Source organism: Pristiophorus japonicus, chromosome 1 (genome assembly GCF_044704955.1).
Source record: "Pristiophorus japonicus isolate sPriJap1 chromosome 1, sPriJap1.hap1, whole genome shotgun sequence".
NCBI classification, from domain to species: Eukaryota; Metazoa; Chordata; class Chondrichthyes; family Pristiophoridae; genus Pristiophorus; species Pristiophorus japonicus.
Window position 1 is genome coordinate 5,631,755 of NC_091977.1, and position 17,080 is coordinate 5,648,834.

At 47.0% G+C, this 17,080-nt stretch overlaps 1 protein-coding gene across 1 annotated transcript in view; it reads right to left on the bottom strand.

Annotated features, from left to right (window-relative positions):
- LOC139261974 (growth hormone receptor-like) overlaps positions 1-17,080 on the bottom strand; it is a 318,221-nt gene that overhangs the window by 27,650 nt on the left and 273,491 nt on the right. The window contains exon 8 of the mRNA XM_070877136.1: positions 974-1,143. Coding sequence (XP_070733237.1) covers positions 974-1,143 — 170 coding nt within the window. The remainder of the gene's footprint in view (positions 1-973; positions 1,144-17,080) is intronic.

Here is a 17,080-nt window from a genome sequence, read left to right on the forward strand (position 1 = left end):
GTGCGTGCTCCGCCATTTAACACGATCATGGCTGGTCTGATCATGGACTCAGGTCCACTTCCCTGCCCGCTCCCCATAACCTCATAATCCCTTATCGGTTAACAAACTGTCTATCTCTGTCTTAAATTTATTCAATGTCCCAGCTTCCACAGCTCTCTGAGGCAGTGAATTCCACAGATTTACAACTCTCTGAGAGAAGAAATTCCTCCTCATCTCAGTTTTAAATGGGCGGCCCCTTATTCTAAGATTATGCCCTCTAGTTCTTGTCTCCCCCATCAGTGGAAACATCCTCTCTGCATCCACCTTGTCAAGCCCCCTCATAACCTTATACGTTTCGATAAGATCACCTCTCATTCTTCTGAATTCCAATGAGTAGAGGCCCAACCTCCTCAACCTTTCCTCATAAGTCAACCCCCTCATCTCCGGAATCAACCGAGTGAACCTTCTCTCAACTGCCTCCAAAGCAGGTTTATCCGTTCATAAATATGGAAACCAAAACTGCACGCAGTATTCCAGGTGTGGCCTCACCAATACCCTGTTTAACTGTAGCAAGACTTCCCTGCTTTTATACTCCACCCCTTTGCAATAAAGGCCAAGATTCCATTGGCCTTCCTGATCACTTGCTGTACCTGCATTCTATGCACAAGTACCCCCAGGTCCCGCTGCACTGCAGCACTTTGCAATCTTTCTCCATTTAAATAATAACTTGCTCTTTGATTTTTTTTCTGCTAAAGTGCATGACCTCAGAATGGCAAATTTGCTTCCCGAAAGGATATTAGTGAAGCAGATAGTATTTACGACGGTCACCATTACTGATACTGGCTTTTTTTAAATTCTAGATTTATTTAATTAACTGAATTTAAATTCCCCAGCTGCCCTGGTGGGATTTGAACTCGTGTCTCTGGATCATTAGTCCAGGCCTGTTGCCTCACTACTTTCTCAAAGAAGGAGAAGAAGTAGTTGTTTCTTTTACCGATGTTATCGATGGAGAAACAGCGTTTGTCGAAAGTGATGTTCTGATCCTGAAAGTCTGACTTGAGCTGCACACAGTATGAAATCCAGATGGAGGTGTAGGTCTGGTTGAAGTAGCAGGAATTTTTGTTCGACACGTATTTGGGACATTCTTTCCAGTCGGCATTATTTCTGAAGAGACATCAATCTGTTAGTATCTTTGGTAAACAGGGGTGATAACATAGGATTACACAGGATATACGGCACAGAAACAGGCCATTCGGTCCAACCAGTCCATGCCAGCGTTTATACTCCACTCGAGCCTCCTTCCGTCTTTCCTCATCTAACTCTATCAGCATAACCCTCTATTCCATTCTCCCTCATATGCTTGTCCATCCTCCCCTTAAATGCATCGATACTATTCATTTCAACCTGTATTAAGGTGCCGATCTTGTATTGCAAGCAGTATCTAAGAAAATAGTCAGTGAGCAAGTTCCACATACTCACCACTCAAGTTTCTTCTGAATCACCTGTTGGATTTCTTGGTGACCATCTTATATTGATGGCCTCCAGTAATATTCTTCCCCACAAGTGGAAACATTCTCCCTGTATCCATTCCATCAAAACCTTTTATAATTTTAAAGACCTCTATTAGATCACCTCTCAGCCTTCTTTTTTCAAGGGAAAAGAGACCCAGCCTGTTCATAGAAACATAGAAACATAGAAAGTAGGTGCAGGAGTAGGCCATTCAGCCATTCGAGCCTGCACCACCATTCAATATGATCATGGCTGATCATTCCCTCAGTTCCCCTTTCCTGCTTTCTCTCCATACCCCTTGATCCCTTTAGCCATAATGGCCATATCGAACTCCCTCTTGAATATATCCAATGAACTGGCATCAATAACTCTCTGCGGTAGGGAATTCCACAGGTTAACAACTCTCTGAGTGAAGAAGTTTCTTCTCATCTCAGTCCTAAATGGCCTATCCCTTATCCTAAGACTGTGTTCCCTGGTTCTGGACTTCCCCAACATCGGGAACATTCTTGCCGCATCTAACCTGTCAAGTCCCGTCAGAATCTAATAAGTTTCTATGAGATCCCCTCTCATTTAAAATAATGAAAGGGATCGACAAGATCGAGGCAGAGAGGTTGTTTCCACTGGTTGGGGAGATTAGAACTAGGGGGCACAGCCTCAAAATATGGGGGAGCCAACTTAAAACCGAGTTGAGAAGGAATTTCTTCTCCCAGAGGGTTGTGAATCTGTGGAATTCTCTGCCCAAGGAAGCAGTTGAGGCTAGCTCATTGAATGTATTCAAATCACAGATAGATAGATTTTTAACCAATAAGGGAATTAAGGGTTATGGGGAGCGGGCGGGTAAGTGGAGCTGAGTCCACGGCCAGATCAGCCATGATCTTGTTGAATGGCGGAGGAGGCTCGAGGGGCTAAATGGCCTCCTCCTGTTCCTAATTCTTATGTTCTTATTATCCTTCTAAACTCCAGTGTATAAAGGCCCAGTTGATCCAGTCTCTCCTCGTATGTCAATCCTGCCATCCTGGGAATCAGTCTGGTGAATCTTCGCTGCACTCCCTCAATAGCAAGAACGTCCTTCCTCAGATTAGGAGACTAAAACTAAATACGATATTCCAGGGCCTCACCAAGGCCCTGTACAACTGCAGTAAGACCTCCCCTAGCTATGAAGGCCAACATACCATTTGCCTTCTTCACCGCCTGCTGTACCTGCATGCCAACTTTAAATGACTAATGAACCATGACACCCAGGTCTCGTTGCACCTCCCCCTTTCCTAATCTGCTGCCATTCAGATAGTATTCTGCCTTCGTGTTGTTGCCCCCAAAGTGGATAACTTCACATTTATCCACATTATACTGCATCTGCCATGCATTTGCCCACTCACCTAACCTGTCCAAATGAACCTGCAGCCTTTTAGCGTCCTCCTCACAGCTCACACCGCCACCCAGTTTAGTGTCATCTGCAAATTTGGAGATATTACACTCAATTCCTTCATCTAAATCATTAATGTATATTGTAAATAGCTGGGGTCCCAGCACTGAGCCCTGCGGCACTCCACTAGTCACTGCCTGCCATTCTGAAAAGGACCCGTTTATCCCGACTCTCTGTTTCCTGTCTGACAACCAGTTCTCTATCCATGTAAATACATTACCCCCAGTACCATGTGCTTTGATTTTGCACACCAATCTCTTGTGATATGCATACCCTCACATTTCTGGTATCAACCTTGTAAATTTTCTCTGCACCCTCTCCAGTGCCTCTATATCCTTTTTATAATATGGCGACCAGAACTGTTCACAGTGCTCCAAGTGTGGTCTAACCAAGGTTCGATACAGGTTTAGCATAACTTCCCTACTTTTCGATTATATCCCTCTAGAATAGTCATTCCAAAACATCGCACAACATCAACATAACAAAAACAGATTATGTGGTCATTATCATGTTGCTGTGTGTGGGAGCTTGCTGTGCGCAAAGTGACGGCCGCATTTCCCACATTACAACAGTGACTACACTTCAAAAGTACTTCATTGGCTGTAAAGCGCTTTGAGACATCCGGTGGTCATCATCGACAGTACTCCAAGTGTGGTCCAATCAAGGTTCATAAGAACATCAGAACATAAGAAATAGGAACAGGAGTCGGCCATACGGCCCCTCGAGCCTGCTCCGCCATTTATTAAGATCATGGCTGATCTGATCATGGACTCAGCTCCACTTCCCCGCCCGCTCCCCATAACCCTTTACTCCTTTATCGCTCAAAAATCTGTCTGTCTCCGCCTTAAATATATTCAATGTCCCGGCTTCCACTGCTCTCTGGGGCAGAGAATTCCACAGATTTACAACCCTCTGAGAGAAGAAATTCCTCCTCAGCTCATTTTTAAATGGACAACCCTTTATTCTTAAACTATGCCCCCTAGTTCTGGATTAGGAGGAATGGAAACATCCTCTCTGCATCCACCTTATCGAGCCTCCTCAGTATCTTATGTTTCAATAAGATCACCTCTCATTCTTCTAAACTCCGATGAGTATCCAATGAATGTAGTGAACCTTCTCTGAAATGTCTCCAATGCAAGTATATCCCTCCTTAAATACGGAGACCAAAACTGTACACAGTGCTCTCGGTGTAGCCTCACCAATACCCTGCACAGTTGTAGCAGGACTTCTCTGCTTTTATACTCTATCCCCCTTGCAATAAAGGCCAATATTGCCTTTGCCTTCCCGATTACTTGCTGTACCTGCATATTAACGTTTTGTGTTTCATGCAGGTCCCTCTGTACTGCAACATTTTGTAGTTTCTCTCAATTTAAATAATAATTTGCTTTTTTATTTTTCCTGTCAAAATGGATAACCTCACATTTTCCCACATTATACTCCATCTGCCAAAGTTTAGCCTGTCCACATCCCTTTGCAGATTTTGTGTGGCCTCCTCACAATTTGCTTTCCCATCCATCTTTATATCATCAGCAACCTTGGCTACATTACACTCGGTCCCTTCATCCAAGTCATTAATATAGTTTGTAAATAGTTGAGGCCCCAGCACTGATCCCTGTGGCACTCCACTAGTTACCATTTGCCAACCAGAAAATTACCAATTTATCCCCTCCCTGTTTTCTGTTAGTTAGCCAATCCGCTATCCATGCCAATATATTACCCCCAACCCCTTGAGCTCTTATCTTGTGCAGTAACCTTTTATGTGGCACCTTATCGAATGCCTTCTGGAAATCCAAATACACCACATCTACTGGTTCCCCCTTTATCCACCCTGCTCGTTACATCCTCAAAGAACTCCAGCAAATTTGTCAAACATAATTTCCCTTTCATAAAACCATGCTGAATCTGCTTGATTGAATTATGCTTTTCCAAATGTCCAGCTACTGCTTCCTTAATAATGGACTCCAGCATTTTCCCAATGACAGATGTTAGGCTAATTTGGTCTATAGATTCCTGCTTTCTGTCTACCTCCTTTCTTAAATAGGGGCGTTAGATTTGCAGTTTTCCAATCCGCTGGGATCACCCCAGAATTCAGGAAATTTTGGCAGATTATTACCAATACATCCACTATCTCTGCAGCCACTTCTTTTAAGACCCTAGGATGTAAGCCATCAAGACAAGCCGACTTGTCTACCCTTAGTCCCATTATTTTGCCGAGTACTGTTTCTTTAGTGATAGTGATTGTTTTAAGTTCCTCCCTCCCTATAAGCCCCTTGATTATCCACTATTGGCATATTTTTAGTGTCTTCTACAGTGAAGACCGATACAAAATATTTGTTCAAGGTCTCCGCCATTTCCCTGTTCCCAGTTATTAATTCCCCAGTCTCATCCTCTAGGGGACCAACATTTACTTTAGCCACTCTTTTCCTTTTTATGTACCTGTAGAAACACTTACTATCTGTTTTTATATTTCTTGCTAGTTCACTCTCATACCCTATCTTTCCTCTCTTTATAATTTTTTTGGTCGTCCTTTGCTGATACAAGTTTAGCATAACTTCCCTACTTTTCAATGGTATCGCTCTAGAAATGGGGTAATTCCAAAACATTGCACAACTCAGCACGACATAAGTTCAGGTGTGCTCACTGACTGTGTTTTCTTAGAAACTGCCAGCAATATAAGATTGGCACCTGAATACAGGAAGAATTATTAATGCCAAAAAAATAAGTTTCAGTATCGCAAAGGGCCAGTGTCAAACCTCATCTATCTGCATAAAAAGCCAAGCTAACTCCAAACTGTTGGTGCACGTCTCTGTGCACTAGGCTTGACATCCTCCAACTCCTTCCTCTGAGGGTGCATTGGGACTGCTCGCATTCATTGGTTGCTGTGTACAGTCTCCAAGGGGAAAAGAAACTACTTCTGATCCAATGAAACATTCGGACTCAGACATCAGAAGTTCCCTGTCTCTCGCGGTCACTATTGTATGATAATCCTGAGACAGTTCAGCTCCGTAACTATAAAACTTCACTGAATCTCCAGCTAAAGTTTAGTGTGTAACTTTATATCTTGAGGTTTTCCAATTAGAAACATAGAAACATAAAAAATAGGAGCAGTAGTAGGCCATTCGGCCCCTCGAGCCTGCACCGCCATTCAATATGATCATGGCTGATCCTCTATCTCAACACCATATTCCCGCTTTCTCCCCATACCCCTTGATGCCTTTTGTGTCTAGAAATCTATCTATCTCCCTCTTAAATATATTCAGTGACTTGGCCTCCACAGCCTTCTGTGGTAGAGAATTCCACAGGTTCACCACCCTCTGAGTGAAAACATTTCTCCTCATCTCGGTCCTAAATTTCCTATCCCGTATCCTGAGACTGTGACTCCTTGTTCTGGACTTCCCAGCCAGGGGAAACATCCTCCCCGCATCCAGTCTGTCCAACCCCGTCAGAATTTTATACGTTTCACTGAGACCCCCTCTCATTCTTCTAAACTCTAGTGAATACAGGCCTGGTCGACTCTTGTGTAAACTTTGAGTAAAGAAAGGAAAGACTTGTATTTATATAGTGCCTTTCACAACCACCGGACATCTCAAAGTGCTTTACAGCCAATGATGTATTTTTTGGAGTGTGGTCACTGTTGTAATGTGGGAAACACAGCAGCCAATTTGCGCACAGCAAGCTCCCACACACAGCGATGTGATAATAGCCCGCTTGGGGGCAGGAACAGCAGCGAGGTGGGAGTTCCTGCACAAGGCGCGCAAGTCTCGTCCCGCCCCGCTCCCGATATTGGGGTTACTGCTCCCCTGAGAGCAAGTGGAGTGACAAATAACGCCCTCCACTCCCTCAGTGGGCCACGAGCTAGGCTGAAGGAAAAGGAGAGTGGCGCAGTGCTACACGCCGTGATGCCTAGCGCTGCCGCGTAGAAGGGACCCATGCTGCCGACTCTGTGGGTCCCGACCGAGACCGCAGGGAGCCGTGGCATTTGCCCGGCATTCCAGCGCAGTGCCGGGCTGCAAGTTCACGGCACGGACCCCACAGTCCACAATACAATGGGCTGTGGCCGGTAAGTGGGATGATTTTATTTTGTGTGAGTGCCACCTCCCGTGTAAGCAGCATCATCATCATAGGCAGTCCCTCGCAATCGAGGAAGACTTGCTTCCACTCTAAAAGTGAGTTCTCAGGTGACTGAACAATCCAATACAGGAATTACAGTCTCTGTCACAGGTGGGTCAGACAGTGGTTGAGGGAAGGGGTGGGTGGGGAGTCTGGTTTGCCGCACGCTCCTTCCGCTGCCTGCGCTTGGTTTCTGCATGCTCTCGGCGATGAGACTCGAGGTGCTCAGCGCCCTCCCGGATGCACTTCCTCCACTTAGGGCGGTCTTTGGCCAGGGACTCCCAGGTGTCGGTGGGGATGTTGCACTTTATCAGGGAGGCTTTGAAGGTGTCCTTGTAACGTTTCCTCTGCCCACATAGGGCTTGCCTGCCGTGTAGGAGTTTTGAGTAGAGCGCTTGCTTTGGGAGTCTTGTGTCGGGCAATGTGGCCTGCCCAGCGGAGCTGGTCGAGTGTGGTCAGTGCTTCAATGCTGGGGATGTTGGCCTGGTCGAGGACACTAGCGTTGGTGCATCTGTCCTCCCAGGGGATTTGCAGGATCTTGCGGAGACATCGTTGGTGGTATTTCTGCAGCGATTTGAGGTGTCTACTGTACATGGTCCACGTCTCTGAGCCATACAGGAGGGCGGGTATTACTACAGCCCTGTAGACCATGAGCTTGGTGCCAGATTTGAGGGCCTGTTCTTCGAACAGTGTCTTCCTCAGGTGGCCGAATGCTGTGCTGGTGCACTGGAGGCGGTGTTGAATCTCGTCGTTGATGTCTGCCCTCGTTGATAAGAGGTTCACAAGGTATGGGAAATGGTCCACTTGAGGAAGGACATTCTTGCTATTGAGGGAGTGCAGCGAAGGTTCACCAGACTGATTCCCGGGATGGCGGGACTGACCTATCAAGAAAGACTGGATCAACTGGGCTTATATTCACTGGAGTTCAGAAGAATGAGAGGGGACCTCATAGAAACGTTTAAAATTCTGACGGGGTTAGACAGGTTAGATGCAGGAAGAATGTTCCCAATGTTGGGGAAGTCCAGAACCAGGGGACACAGTCTAAGGATAAGAGGTAAGCCATTTAGGACCGAGATGAGGAGAAACTTCTTCACCCAGAGAGTGGTGAACCTGTGGAATTCTCTACCACAGAAAGTTGTTGAGGCCAATTCACTAAATATATTCAAAAAGGAGTTAGATGAGGTCCTTACTACTAGGGGCATCAAGGGGTATGGCGAGAAAGCAGGAATGGGGTACTGAAGTTGCATGTTCAGCCATGAACTCATTGAATTAGGCCGAATGGCCTACTCCTGCACCTATTTTCTATGTTTCTATGTTTTCACTATGGCCCGGAAATTCTGGTGTCCCGGTTCTGTACGAAGTTTCTACGGACCTGGGAAGGCATAGCTTGTGCTGAAAACCGGCTTTTCCGATCTGTCAAGCTGGAGCTCGACAGATCACCCACATCTTGCCCGGCAAATGTCCTTAAAACTCTTGCGCCTGATAAAAGCAGGCGCATAGCTTACTGTTACAGGCGTGAGAGTTTAAAATCATACATAAACACAATAAAATTAAATTAAATAAACACATTATATTGTTAAATACTCTGCCCACTAAGGTAAGTTTATTTTAAACCTGAATTACAAAATTTTAAAAAATCAGAAATATATTGTTTTTCTCCAAGGCATTTATTAACTTTAATTTCAATTAATTTTAATTACGTGAGGTCTGTTTTTTATTTTTTATTGGTGTGTGTTTGGTTTTGTGCCCATTAATAGCTCTGAGAACTGGTAGATCAGTGAGTCTCAGTGCTATTCATGGGAACCTGTGAACTACCGACCTGATTGGCTGAGCAGTCACACGTGACCGCACCGTCTCCGTGGGAACCCTCCGGACGGGAGCGCGCTTCACAACGCGGAAAGAGAAGGTCTCCCCACCGGAATCCCACGCTCCTCCCGGACCACCGGATACTGCCGCAAAAATTCTCCGGTCGGGAGGCAATTGCCCGCGGGAAGCCTCCGACCGCAGTTCTCGGGCCGATGACTTGGGAGTTCAGCCTCCCAATGTGCACCTCCCCTTTAAGCAGCGCCCCGTGAGTTGGCTAACAACACCCTGGCATCGCCCAGAGCAGCTTCAGGTGGGGGGGGTCCCAAATCTTTCCTCCGGGGCGATAACGGGCCGCTGTGCACGGTGATGACATCGCTAAACTCGCGCGGAATTTAGCATGAGTTGTTAGCGGCAACGCGCCCAGCCGGAAAGCCGTTTGCCCAACATGGGGCACGAGCGGAAGGTGCAAATGACACACATTTCTCCCCCTGACTCTGTAACAGGGAGTGCTGCATTGTCAGAGGTACTGCCTTTCAGACAACCCGGTAAACAGAAAAGAAAGAAAAAACATTGCATTATGTAGCACCCCTTCATCTGGACTTTCCAAATCGCTTCACTGCCAATGAACAAAGTCTGGTCAGGGTTCTACAGCAGGAATTGAGCAGATAGTTTCCACACAGCAAGATCAAGGACCAGTGGAGGAGTTTTCTCAGAGCAGTTGATTGAGGGATAGATGTAGGCCAGGTGACCGGAAGAAACACCCTGATCATCTATTAATAGTATCACTTCATCGACAGTGTGCATGGTAGAGGGCACATTATATTTCTTTAATTAACATAAGAACATAAGGAATTGGAACAGGAGGAGGCCATATGTCCCCTCAAGCCTGTTCCACCATTCAATAAGATCATGGCTGATCTGATCATGGACTCAGCTCCACTTCCCTGCCCGCTCCCCATAACCCTTTATTCGCTTATCGCTCAAAAATCTGTCTATCTCCGCCTTAAATATATTCAATGTCCCGGCTTCCACAGCTCTCTGGGGCAGAGAATTCCACAGATTTACAACCCTCTGAGAGAAGAAATTTCTCCTCATCTCAGTTTTAAATGGTCGGCCCCTTATTCTGAGACTATGTCCTCTAGTTCTAGTCTCCTCTATGAGTGGAAATATCCTCTCTGCATCCACCTTGTCGAGTCCCCTCATTAACTTATTAGTTTCGATAAGATCACCTCTCATTCTTCTGAATTCCAAATTGTAGAGGCCCAACCTCCTCAACCTTTCCTCATAAGCCAACCCCCTCATCTCCGGAAACAACCTGGTGTACCTTCTCTGAACAGCCTCCAATGCAAGTATATCCTTCCTTAAATACGGAGACCAAAACTGCAAACAGTACTCCAGGTGTGGCCTCACCAATACCCTGTACAGTTGTAGCAGGACTTCTCTGCTTTTATACTCTATCCCCCTTGCAATTCTCATCTAAAAGATGGCACCTCGGACAGTGCAACACTTGCTCAGTACTGCAATGGAGAGCCAGCCAAGATCATACCCTCAAACCTTTCCCATACTATCCGACTGAAGGACGAATACTATTATTGAGCCAAGGCGGATGACAATCCTCATTTCTTCTCTAACTATTGATACTGCTACGGAACAAAAACATCGTGCTCAACAATAGTCAATGTGCTCTACACTGTCTCATCAGTTCAGGGCAGGTACAGCACGGGTTAGATACAGAGTAAAGCTCCCTCTACACTGTCCCATCAAACACTCCCAGGGCAGGTACAGCACGGGGTTAGATACTGAGTAAAGCTCCCTCTACACTGTCCCATCAAACACTCCCAGGGCAGATACAGCACGGGGTTAGATACTGAGTAAAGCTCCCTCTACACTGTCCCATCAAACACTCCCAGGGCAGGTACAGGGGGTTAGATACAGAGTAAAGCTCCCTCGACACTGTCCCATCAAACACTCCCAGGGCAGGTACAGCACGGGTTAGATACAGAGTAAAACTCCCTCTACACTGTCCCATCAAACACTCCCAGGGCAGGTACAGCATGGGTTAGATACAGAGTAAAGCTCCCTCTACACTGTCCCATCAAACACTCCCAGGGCAGGTACAGCACGGGTTAGATACAGAGTAAAGCTCCCTCTACACTGTCCCATCAAACACTCCCAGGGCAGGTACAGCACGGGGTTCGATACAGAGTAAAGCTCCCTCTACACTGTCCCAGCAAACACTCCCAGGGCAGGTACAGCACGGGGTTAGATAGAGAGTAAAGCTCCCTCTACACTGTCCCAGCAAACACTCCCACGTTAAATAAAGTTGTGTTCAATGCAGGATAAAGCTCTCTTTTTTTGTGTCCCAGCAATGGACTTTAATCTCAATCTCAGAAGACAGCCTTCGCTCCAATGTTTCGGTTGACTTTTGCATTTCCCTTGCTTTTCTGAAAAAGTATCCGTTTGAACAAGCAATTCGACTGAGATTGGACGCGCTGACTCAGAGAAGTACTTTTATCTTAATTTGGTACGACCCCAGGTCGAGAGTAAAAAGGGCATTCACTCATCCCTTAACAGTAGCAGTTATTATCTATATTTGTACACGAGATTAAATTACTCTCTATAAGGTTATGCATTTTGTTTCACCTATACCACACAACACTCAGAGCAACTGCTTGTATTTGTACATTGATGCTGCTATTTATAGCAACATAGAGGGAATTGCACGATCTGATGGAGATATCATGTTCCACAGATCATTCTCACAGCCAAGGATTTGATTTTTTAAATAACAAAACTTGTATTTATATAGCGCCTTTGACGTAGTGAAACATTCCAAGGTGCTAAAAAATTTGACACCAAGCCGCATAAGAAGAAATTAGCGTGGATGACTAAAAGCTTGTTCAAAGAGGTCGGTTTTAAGGAGCGTCTTGAAGGAGGAAAGTGAGGTAGAGAGACGGAGAGGTTTAGGGAGGGAGTTCCAGAGCTTACGGCCCAGGCAACAGAAGGCACAGCCACCAATGGTGGGGCGATTATAATCAGGCTTGCTCAGGAGGGCAGAATTAGAGGAGCACAGATATCTCAGGGAGTAGTGGGGCTGGATGAGATTCGAAATCGAGGAAGACTTGCTTCCACTCTAAAAGTGAGTTCACAGGTGACTGAACAGTCCAATATGAGAGCCACAGTCCCTGTCACAGGTGGGACAGACAGTGGTTGAGGGAAGGGGTGGGTGGGACTGGTTTGCCGCACGCTCCTTCCGCTGTCTGCGCTTGGTTTCTGCATGCTCTCGGCGATGAGACTCGAGGTGCTCAGAGCCCTCCCGGATGCACTTCCTCCACTTAGGGCGGTCTTTGGCCAGGGACTCCCAGGTGTCAGTGGGGATGTTGCACTTTATCAGGGAGGCTTTGAGGATGTCCCTTGTAACGTTTCCTCTGCCCACCTTTGGCTCGTTTGCCGTGAAGGAGTTCCGAGTGGAGCGCTTGCTTTGGGAGTCTCGCTTCGGGCATGTGGACAATGTGGCCCGTCCAACGAGATAAAGAGATAGGGAGGGGCGAGGGCCATGGAGGGATATGAAAACAAGGATGATCATTTTGAAATCGAGGCGTTGCTTAACGAGGAGTCAATGTAGGTCGGCGAGCACAGGGGGTGATACAAAGTAAGCAGCGGATGAAGGAGTTAATCGCCAGATGAGACATAAACTGTCGTCTGAGGAAAAGACAGCTGACTGTGGGAGCCAGACAGTGAGGCGATTTGGACCAACATACTAACTGATCTGACTTGGTTCATTATTTGTATTTCAGTCCTGAAAACAAAACTATAAAAGAACTTACTAATACATTGCTAGTTAGCAAAATATTTTCTTGTCATGTCACAAATCTCTTTTTTTTCTCTTTCTCTCTCTCTCTCTGTCTCACTTGCTGTCTCTTTTTCTCTGGGTCGGTCTCTCTCATGCGCAGCAAAGTGCACAGAAAATTTCCAGTCAATGAATTTGTTTCTCAGTTCATGAAATGGTCCAGCATTTTACCTTAGCTGCTGCTTCTCAACTTTTGGAACACGTACAACTATTAATTTCTCTGCTACCAAGGGAACATTTCAATGGCCTTGCATGTTATGGAGGTGGAAATAGGCGGTCTTAGTTATACTGTGGTTATGTGGTCGAAAGCTCATTTCAGGATCAAGTATGACACCAAGTGCGGTTCAGCCTCAGACAGAAGTTGGGGAGAGGGATGGAGTCCGTGGCGAAGGAACGCAGTTTGTGGCAGGGATCGAAAACAGCGGCTTCGGTCTTCCCAATATTTAATCATCGAATGACGGCACCTCCGGCAGTGCAGAACTCCCTCACAACTGCAATGAAGTCATAGTGGTTTGGTGACACCAATTCTCCAGATAGTAGCAAGGCAGGGAGAAGTTCCACACTGGGGTTAGAGCAGGAGATACTATGGATCTTGGATACTTGCATGTGCACCTGGAGTTCCGTAACCTACAGGGCCACAGACCGAGAGCTGGAAAGTGGGATTAGGCCGGATAGGTCTTGGTCGGCCGGCACGGACACGATGGGCCGAAATGGCCTCCTTCTGCACTGTAGATTTCTATGTTTACCTTAGGTGGTGCTTCTCAACTTTGGAATGTGTACAATTATTCATTTCTCTGCTGCCAAGTGTACATTAATGATTTAGACGAGGGGATTAAATGTAGTATCTCCAAATTTGCGGATGACACTAAGTTGGGTGGCAGTCAGAGCTGCGAGGAGGATGCTATGAGGCTGCAGAGTGACTTGGATAGGTTAGGTGAGTGGGCAAATGCGTGGCAGATGAAGTATAATGTGGATAAATGTGAGGTTATCCACTTTGGTGGTAAAAACAGAGAGACAGATGATTATCTGAATGGTGACAGATTAGGAAAAGGGGAGGTGCAACGAGACCTGGGTGTCATGCACATCAGTCATTGAAGGTTGGCATGCAGGTACAGCAGGCGGTTAAGAAAGCAAATGGCATGTTGGCCTTCATAGCGAGGGGATTTGAGTACAGGGGCAGGGAGGTGTTGCTACAGTTGTACAGGGCCTTGGTGAGGCCACACCTGGAGTATTGTGTACAGTTTTGGTCTCCTAACTTGAGGAAGGACATTCTTGCTATTGAGGGAGTGCAGCGAAGGTTCACCAGACTGATTCCCGGGATGGTGGGACTGACCTATCAAGAAAGACTGAATCAACTGGGCTTGTATTCACTGGAGTTCAGAAGAATGAGAGGGGACATCATAGAAACGTTTAAAATTCTGACGGGTTTAGACAGGTTAGATGCAGGAAGAATGTTGGGGAAGTCCAGAACCAGGGGTCACAGTCTAAGGATAAGGGGTAAGCCATTTAGGACCGAGATGAGGAGAAACTTCTTCACCCAGAGAGTGGTGAACCTGTGGAATTCTCGACCACAGAAAGTAGTTGAGGCCAATTCACTAAATATATTCAAAAGGGAGTTAGATGAAGTCCTTACTACTCGGGGGATCAAGGGGTATGGCGAGAAAGCAGGAAGGGGGTACTGAAGTTGCATGTTCAGTCATTGAATGGCGGTGCAGGCTAGAAGGGCCGAATGGCCTGCTCCTGCACCTATTTTCCATGTTTCTATATTTCTATTTCAATGGCCTTGGACACCAGGATTGGTGGGATTTGTTCATTTTTAAGAAGCACTTCACTGAGTCAGTCAGTCACTTCATAATAACAGCAATAATTTGCATTTCTATAGCGCCTTTCATGACCAGCGGACATCCCAAAGCGATTCACAGCCAATGAAGTAATTTTTGAAGTGCAGTCACTGTTGTAATGTGGGAACTGGGATGTAGGAGCGGTGAGCGTTGGCCATGGGCAGTGTGCCGGTGTACCACGGCAAGGTACAGCGCGAGCTGGTGCAGGAGGGCGACGGCAGCCAAGAGTGACGTCACTAAGATCCAGGTCGGTGATTGGAGCGTGGGCAGGTACAGCAGGAGCGGCGAGGTCGGGGCGAAGGAGCGGCGAGAGATTGTAGAGGGACGTGATCGGGGCCCAGGAGAGGCGAGAGTTCAGGGGTCAGGAGCCCAGGGGCAGCACGGGCCCAGCCCACACTGCGATATGTGTGCACACTGGGTCCGTGCAGCAGAGCTGGTCTCCAGTCGTCTTGGTTAATCCTTGCCACTGGACCAAGACCTAGCTCTGTCAAGCCCGTGTGGTGGCTGGTGTATAAAAAAAAATCCACGCACAGGCATCTTCCACCCTTCAACATGTAGTTCGGGATGTGGAATATTAGGTCCTTCATTGAAACAGCTGTGAACTCATCCCTTTTTTGGCGTGGAAGCAAGTCATCCTCGATACGAGTGACCGCCTATCATGATGATGATGACGATGTAGGAACTGGGAACCAATGTCGGTCGGTGAGCACAGGGGCGATGGGTGAATGAGACTTGGGGTGGATTAGGATACAGGCAGTGGAGTTTTGGATGAGCTGAAGTGTATGGAGTGAGGACGATGGGAGGCCGGCCAGGAGGGCACTGGAATAGTTGAGTCCGATGGCACGGATGGAGGTTTAGGCAGCAGATGGACTGAGGCAGGAATGAAGATGGGGCAATGGGGGTGGAACTAGATGGTGGAGAGGATATGGGGTTGGAAGCTCACACCAGGGTCCAATAGGATGCCGAGCAGTCTGGTTCAGCCTAAGACAGTGGTCGATATGGGGGAGGAAATTGGTGGTTTGTGGCGGGACTCGAAGACGATGGCTTCAGTCTTCCCAACGTTTAACTGGAGGAAATTGTGGCTCATCTGGGATTGGATGTCAGACAAGCTGTCTGACAGCAGAATGGTGGTCGAGAGACTCCCAAAGCAAGCGCTCGACTCGGAACTCCTTCACGGCAAACGTGCCAAAGGTAGGCAGAGGAAACGTTACCAGGGACACCCTCAAGGCCTCCCTGATAAAGTGCGACATCCCACCAACACCTGGGAGTCCCTGGCCAAAGACCACCCTAAGTGGAGGAAGTGCAACCGGGAGGGCGCTGAGCACCTCGAGTCTCATCGCCGAGAGCGTGCAGAAACCAAGCGCAGGCAGCGGAAAGAGCGTGCGGCAAACCTGTCCCACCCTCCCCTTCCCTCAACCACTATCTATCCCACCTGTGACAGGGACTATAATTCCCATATTGGACTGTTCAGCCACCTAAGGACTCACTTTTAGAGTGGAAGCAAATCTTCCTCGATTCCGAGGGACTGCCGATGGTGATGATGATGGTCGAGAGAGATGGTGGAGCTGGGTATCGATAAGAGTAAATACGGAACCTGAGCCCGTGTTGTCAGATGGTGTTGCCAAGGGGCGGCATGTAAATAAGGAAATGGAGTTAAGGTTCAACCCTTGGGGACTTCAAAGCTAACAGTGCGGGGAGGGAGGAAAAACCATTACTGCGATTGAATCGGTCAGAGTGGAACCAAGTGAGGGCAACTGGACGGTGGGGAAATTTTGTAGGAGGACAGTAACATAGCAACAGTTTCACGTACATCTTTGGTCCATCTAGCACACCTATAGGAACAGGAGTAGGCCAGTCAGTCCCTTGAGCCTGGACTAGGCCTGTATTCACCAGAGTTTAGAAGAATGAGAGGGGATCTCAGTGAAACGTATAAAATTCTGACGGGGTTGGATAGACTGGATGCGGGGAGGATGTTTCCCCGGGGCTGGGAAGTCTAGAACAAGGGGTCACAGTCTCAGGATACGGGGTAGGAAATTTAGGACCGAGATGAGGAGAAATGTCTTCACTCAGAGGGTGGTGAACCTGTGGAATTCTCTACCACAGAAGGCTGTGGAGGCCAAGTCACTGAATATATTTAAGAGGGAGATAGATAGATTTCTAGACACAAAAAGCATCAAGGAGTATGGGGTAAAAGCGAGAATTGGAAAATGATCACCAATGCATCCACTATTTCTAGGGCCACTTTCTTAAGTACTCTGGGATGCAGACTATCAGGCCCCGGGGATTTATTGGCCTTCAAAATCCCATCAATTTCCCTCACACAATTTCCTGACTAGTAAGGATTTCCTTCAGTTCCTCCTTCTCACTAGACCTTCGGTCCCCTAGTATTTCCGGAAGGTTATTTGTGTCTTCCTTCGTGTAGACAGAACTAAAGTATTTGTTCAATTGGTCTGCCATTTCTTTGTTCCCCATTATAAATTCACCGGATTCTGACTGCAAGGGACCTACATTTGTCTTCACTAATCTTTTTCTCTTCACATATTTATAGAAGCTTTTGCAGTC